The following is a 6517-nucleotide window of genomic DNA, read 5'->3' as shown; positions in this document are numbered from 1 at the left end:
CGTGTGGGCCTGTGCAGGAGGCTCAGGAGCGTGGGCTGTGCCGAGAAAAATCGCCCACAGGCCCATGTCCGCACGGCGAGGGCGTATGGACCTTCTTTGAAATACTCCCCCGCCTTGGCGCCCGAACGTAACCGTCGCAACCAACAGCTTTCGCTTCCCCTCGCCGGAGCTCCAAGAAACCAAGAACCCATCATCCCCACCTCCACCGCGCAGCGCCCATCGACAGATGGAGCAGTTCCAGGACGGCCACCACGTGCGGCTGCGGAGCCGCGAGCACGGCATGTACCTGCACGCCGACAAGGACGGCCGTGGCGTCTCCCTCCGCCGGCCCCGGGCGTCGATGAACGCGGCGTGGGCGGTGCACTTGTTCCAAGGCGATGACGATGCCCAGTACGTTCTCCTCCACAGCGCCGCCTACGGCGGCTACCTGACGGCCATGGACGCACCGGCGCCGCTAGGCCACTGCGGGCGCCGCGTCGAGCAGCGCGACTACGAGGAACGGGAGGAGGAGGACGTCAGGTGGCAGCCCGTCAGGTTCGGGAGCGGGGACTACATCCTGCTCCGCCACGCCAGCGGCCGCTTCCTCCGCGCCAACGGGAAGTACCTCCCCTGGAACAACGGCGCCAGCGTCGACGACTTCGACACCGTCAGCACGATGACGCACTGGGTCGTGGAGCGCATCCCCGCCAGGGAGGGCATGCCTGAGGTGAGCCCGCTTCTTGATTCTTCCCGAATTTGCGCGTATTTGGGAGAAATTCATGGTTCTGTTCTTGGCATCTTGCAAAATTTGCGTTTCTTGGGAGCAGTTCTTGGTTGCCATCTCTGTTTCTTGACGTCTTCCATCTCTGTTCGCAACTTGGCATTTCCGCTTTGCACCCTGACAACGAGACTCAACTGCAGCTCCCCCTCGCCGGAGGCCTGGACGTTCTGTTGCCGCGGCGGTGGATCGTGTACGCCTCGGCGGGCGCCGATGGGGGCCCCTTCTTCTGGGCTGCGTTGGGGTTCAAGGGGAGGTCTGTGTTCCGCCTGAGGAGCGAGCTGGCCAGCGAGATAGGCATCGGCATGAACGACCTCGTCATGTGCGTCCAGGCGGGCACTAACGGGCGGCCTACCCCACTCGTCGTCAACCTACCCCGCCGCACGCGGACCCTTTACATCGTCGTCCTCATGGCCGGGGAGCCAGCCCCAGGTGAGAGGCCCTCTCCTACTCATCTCCATGTCCCCAGCTTGTGTACTGAAACTGTTATTAATCCCAAAAACACTTTACTGAAACTGCTGCTACTCTGGTTCAGGTAAGACTTGGGAGTTTGTTTGAACTGTTGTGTTTGATATAAGTAGAAGTAGTTGAATGCTAGAAAGTGGTCTGAAACTTTGGAACTTGAAAACCCAAATCTGTTTCAGTCATCCTAGTTTAGCTTTACAGAGAAGACACTGATCTCTAATTGTTTTGAGTAAGGTGTGAACAAAATTCAAGATGTATCCCACAGCACTACATAAAGTGATGTTCAGATTTAGTAAGGTGTGAACTTGAAAGTAGAAGTTAAATGGAAAGTAATGTTCAGATTTCTTCAGAGAGACACTAAATGAAACAGTAGGGGTTTACAAAACAGTGATCTGAAGCTAGTTGGTTATTTGGGAGAAAGTCATTTTAACATCGATACAGAAAGTATTGGTGTCATATGGTCCTTGATACATATAATTTAGTTTCCCATTTGGTACTATTTGTTGCTAGTAGAAACTTTGGAACTTAGAAACCCTAATCGGTCAAGTCATGCTTTTAGCGTCATAGTTAAGATACCGATTTCTGTTTGATTTAGCATATTGTAAATGTTTTGAACCAAATTCAGGCTGTATACTATAGTATTTCATAAAAGCTAGTTAAGTTATTAATATTTTCCAGTGGTGGTATCACCTGTGACATGGTGCCTGACTTCCTCAATTTCTGTTCTAATTCAGCCAACGTCGAGCTGCGGTACCCGGATGTCGGTGTAGAGTAGAAAAGGATAAGAGCAGGACTCCCGACCGTCGCCTCTGACACGATGACATGAGAACTCAGAACTGCATTTTGCATTGAGATATAGGTTTAGGGAAACCCCAGCAGCTCTTGTGATTCTGCTAGCTGAAACTGATTCATTTTCCAGACAGGAGGAACCACTGTGGTTCTGAACTTCAGAACCAGTGTGAACATTGGTTCGTAATGTTTGCTTCTTCTTCTGGCTGCTGCCGAGTGCATTTCTTTTAGGTGTCGCAGAAGTTAATTGAGCACTCCACTTTAACTGTGCCTTTTCAGGTTTCAGTCCATCAGCAGAAAATGAATTTTTATTTTGACAGAGTTCTGAACATTTGGTTTAGGCTGTTGTAAAAGAATTGAATAACATGTGAACAAAATTGGATCCCACAACACCGTAAGAATACTAGTTTCTGCAAATTACACTGTTCTCAGGTTATAGTATCCCACAACACTATAATAATCGTGGGTATTAACCATCAGGTCCTTTAGAGTCTCTCACTACCCTCCCTGTACGCTGGACACTCAGGTGGATTCTCAGGTGGACGCCACGGCTAGACAAATCAACAAACATCTTACAGGCACAGCACGGCTAATTAAAGAGGAAACTAGTACTATTTCGCAAAAAAAAAAAATTAAGAACACACAAAGGCCACCGATTTCAACCCCTCGTTTCAATGGGGCTGCCTTCTTTTGCTTATTCAGTACCTCCTCTTCGAGTCCATACAGTGAAAACTACACATTTGGTCCTCGAATTTGCATCAGAACTTGAGAAATGCTTCAATATGGTCCTTGAATACACAAATACATAACATCTAGAGAGGGAGGAAATGGGAACATCACCGCCCGCAGGCATCAACCCCTCCCGCACGTCACAGAACCGCCTATCGCCAGCCAATGGCATCATAGCGCAAAGAAAGCATCTAATTTAGTTGGGGCCCACCATAAGGCTATGTCGAGAGAACGGACGTGCGCACTGCCGACCTTACCCGGAACGACACAGGCAACACAGAGCACTCGCCATCAAACCAGGCTGGCACGGCCGGGCAGGCCCCACGACCAAAAACGCTGGCCAGACATGCCCACGATGATAAGAAGCCGGGTTGGCAAAGACCCTCCAAGTCCGATGAAGTTGAGCGGGTGAAGGCGACCCACAGGCACCAGTCGACAAAGCCCGTGACATCAAGAGTCAGGGCAGGCCAGTCCCTCCACGTCTTGCCAGACCAAGCCCCTGTGCATCCGGCCAGGCAAGCCTCCCACGTGTCCGGACAGGACCAATGGCCGAAAAAACAACGTGGCCACGCGCACAGCCCGACAACCTTCATAGGTTGGCCCCACACACCACCAACGCTGATGCCGCAACATAGGGCCCAATCGGCGCGAGCAAACCGGCATGGCGTGAGGCCAACGGTGCTGACAGCCGGATCCACAAGACAACCGGCGCTGCAGACGCAACACACGAACCAGACTGGTTCGCTCATGGCAGAGGGAGCCCCGCACGCCACCTGGCTTTGCAACCGCCACGCACCCCGGCTGGCGCAACCGGACCAGCCCGATGCGCATGGTGAGGACACCGGCACACGGGTCCGGCCACGCCATTGCACAGGGGGCAGCGCGAGGGACATCGCTCGCGGCCACGCCCAACGCCACCCAATGACGATGGCCTCGGTCGCGCACCCACGGTCCACCTGTCATGGACCGCCGAGGCGGGTCGCCCAGGCGTTCGCCGTCCGAGTAGATCAGATGGCGCGGAGCCCCCAAGAGGCCCCCGCGGCACGCCACCGGCAAACGGACGGCGCGGAGGCCCTCTCAGCCCTCGGTGAGCCCCAGGAAACGGGTATTCCACTATTCCAGCACCCCTTATAGGAGTAATCTATCTCTACTACTATAAAAAACCGAGTCGGTGATGATGGTGTGCCTGCCTCCTGACCATCTCAACCATCGGATCTGAAACGAACGGCTTAGATAACACTAATGTTCTGCAGTCACAGGCTCATAGCTCCGTCGTCCTTCTGGACCGCTGGTGCGCAGCACTCCCCGTCATCTCTTCTAGAAAGTTCATGCGAACTTCTGGAACCGTCCTCTCTTTTCTCCCCAACAATACAGAGGGCGACCTTCAAGCGAACTCCAGATCCCGCCGTCGATACCTGTGGTCCCGCTCTGTCTGCTGGAGAGGTGGGGGACCCCGGATCTCCAACCGGACGGTGAGGGGTTTGAGGCTTCTTGGTCTCGCAGATCTGGTTGCCTGGGTCCCGCGAGTTCGCTGCGTTCGTCGGCGGGGTGGAGATGCCGAGCTGGTCTTGTTTTTCTGGCATGCGGCGTCCGCTGCGCCATCCTGGCGTGCTCAAGATCTCGCCTCTCGCGGCGGGCTAGAGCTGTGTCGACTCACAAATATACTATGTGATGGTACTCCTCCGGGACCGGTGGGGTGGCTGCTGCTCTGCTTCTTGTCCGGCGGCTGCGTCGACTGCAAACGGCGGATAGCGGTGAACCTCTGGTTGGATGAATTGGGATTGAAGTCCTCCTGTATCCTGTGTATCTGTTCCGTGTTATCTGTATTTGCTACCGTATGTGTTCCAGGGTGGTTTCCTACTCATTCAAATACAGATAAGCGTATGCCTACGGGTGTACGTATTTATTCAGAAAAAAGAAAGGTCATGTCGACTCTGGTCGCCATGATCCTCAGCGTGTATATGAACTGTTGCCGGCGCCCTCTGAATCCCTATAGCAACAGTTTGTTCTTCTACTACAAGAATGCTGGAGGAAGGTTTCGTGGTGGTGCGATTGGCTTATCCAGTCTCTCGCCCCTCGGTTATTCCTCATAATGCCGTCAGCTTTTCTTCCATCTCATCCTCTTCTCCAGTCCTTCCAATCCTATGCAGGAGTGGGCAGCGGCAAGATTGTTGACTCGGGGCAGGTTTGGCGGTTGGTGTTGGCGGCGCTGGTGCACTTGGTCGGCTTCGTCGGGTGAAGAAGCTGATGCTGGCACGGGGTGGATCCCCATCTGTTGCAGCCCAACGTAGAAGGTTCGTTGCCTGCGGCAGATGAATTTGCGGTTCCCTCGTTCTTCTGTGCGCTGGGTCTTTTCAGAAAAGACCCACATGTGGTGTTGTATCCTGATATGTTTCCTTTTTTCTTCAGATTCAGAATCCTCATATGTTTGTTCCAAACACATGGTTACCTTCCTAGAGAAAAGAAAGAAAAAAGAGCATCGAGGAGGCAACCGCAGGCTACCTCGACCCGGATCCCGCCGGAGGCAGCCCTACCGCGCTCCTTGACGACGCCAGGCGCGACATCAAGCGCTGCCGCTCGCTCCACGGCTTGGCCAGCGGCATACCCCTCTGCGCCCGTGCACTGGGCCTGGCACCCGACGCGGAGACGAGCCAGAGATGGGGGAGCTGCAACGTCGCCGCGCTCACCTACGCCCGCAGCGCGCAGATGAGGCTCAGCAACGCCGCGTCCTTCTACAAGGCGGCCGGGGACGCCATCGTCTTTTTCCAAACATATATGTTTGGAAGGTAACACATGATTTGCCTGTAATGGATGGAGTAGTCTGGCACTCTTTCGACCTGGCCGTAGATCTTAAACCCCACCTTCCAGTCTTTGGCGCCGTTGATAATTGTTCACTGCAATTTTTTAAATCGGTCTCTTATCGCCAACTCCAACGAGTTACACCCAGCCCGATTGACAACAACTGGCAACCCCATTTACAACGAATGCGTCCATTCTTAGCTATCCAGTTCGATGCTAGGTTGATTGATTGATTTTATACTGTGATGCTACGCTTGATCTTAGTAGTTCGATCTTTCGCAAAAAAAAAAAATCTTAGTAGTTCGATGCATTTTGCTAGGTCTTTCGGTGCGGCTGCCGACGAGAGCAGCAAGTATGAGAAAACCTAAATTATGTACCTAATCCAGTCTTAATAACTGATTTGCAGCGATGAAAACAGGAAAGAATAAGATGGCATTTGAATGCGCTTAGGAACTGTTTTATGAATAGTTAGTATCGGTTGATCATGCTTGCAGTATCGCAGATTGCTATCTTCAAGATACTATGATGAGATTTGATCTTTTAATCTTTAAGCATTGCAAAGCGGTTAAACCTTGCAGAGTAGATTGTTTGGATTCCGGGATAAAACTGGTTCACGTTGTCACAGTTGCCAGGTGTGTGGATGTATTTGCCTATTTACTACCGAAATAGGATAGAGCGAGCAATAGAGCTGAGCAGGGAGAACAAGTCTTCCTACTAGATGGGCTCCTTACTATGACTTAAGTCCACTTAATCTTTTTTATTCCCGTAGCGTAGCACGGGCATCTTACTAGTACCACTATATAATGTATCAGTTTTGAATGGACCTAAATCATCAATTTTGATCATTGGTATCCTCAATCTAACTGTTGAGAGCGGCGGGATTCACACGAACAGTACCCATCAGCTAGCTGTCTCCGATGTGTTCTGAAACCATCACGTCATCTTTACCAGAAAAAGGTAAAGGTGCATGCCTCCTAG

At 52.4% G+C, this 6517-nt stretch overlaps 1 protein-coding gene and 1 long non-coding RNA gene across 2 annotated transcripts; both read left to right on the top strand.

The window, feature by feature from the left end:
• The first annotated feature begins 219 nt into the window (after positions 1-219).
• Positions 220-2315, top strand: LOC109742927 (uncharacterized). Its single transcript, XM_020302031.2, has 4 exons — positions 220-706; positions 901-1189; positions 2142-2199; positions 2291-2315. Exons 1-4 carry the CDS (start codon positions 227-229, stop codon positions 2313-2315), a joined length of 852 nt encoding a protein of 283 aa, XP_020157620.1. The 5' UTR covers positions 220-226.
• A 1507-nt stretch (positions 2316-3822) lies between these two features.
• On the top strand, positions 3823-5721 carry LOC120968294 (uncharacterized). The gene is made up of 2 exons (XR_005762673.3): positions 3823-5034; positions 5150-5721. It is a non-coding gene; the product is annotated as an uncharacterized lncRNA (long non-coding RNA).
• The last annotated feature ends 796 nt before the right edge of the window (positions 5722-6517 follow it).

The sequence above is a fragment of the Aegilops tauschii genome, chromosome 7 (assembly GCF_002575655.3).
Source record: "Aegilops tauschii subsp. strangulata cultivar AL8/78 chromosome 7, Aet v6.0, whole genome shotgun sequence".
Classification (NCBI taxonomy): domain Eukaryota; kingdom Viridiplantae; phylum Streptophyta; class Magnoliopsida; order Poales; family Poaceae; genus Aegilops; species Aegilops tauschii.
Note: the sequence above shows the minus strand (reverse complement) of the source record. Positions and strands in the feature narration are given on the sequence as shown.

Excerpts from the sequence above, each read along its gene's own strand:
- LOC109742927 (XM_020302031.2), top strand. The coding sequence starts at position 227 with ATGGAGCAGTTCCAGGACGGCCACCACGTGCGGCTGCGGAGCCGCGAG. Across the intron at positions 707-900 it reads CCAGGGAGGGCATGCCTGAG|CTCCCCCTCGCCGGAGGCCT; the intron begins GTGAGCCCGCTT and ends ACTCAACTGCAG. Across the intron at positions 1,190-2,141 it reads GGCCGGGGAGCCAGCCCCAG|ACAGGAGGAACCACTGTGGT; the intron begins GTGAGAGGCCCT and ends TTCATTTTCCAG.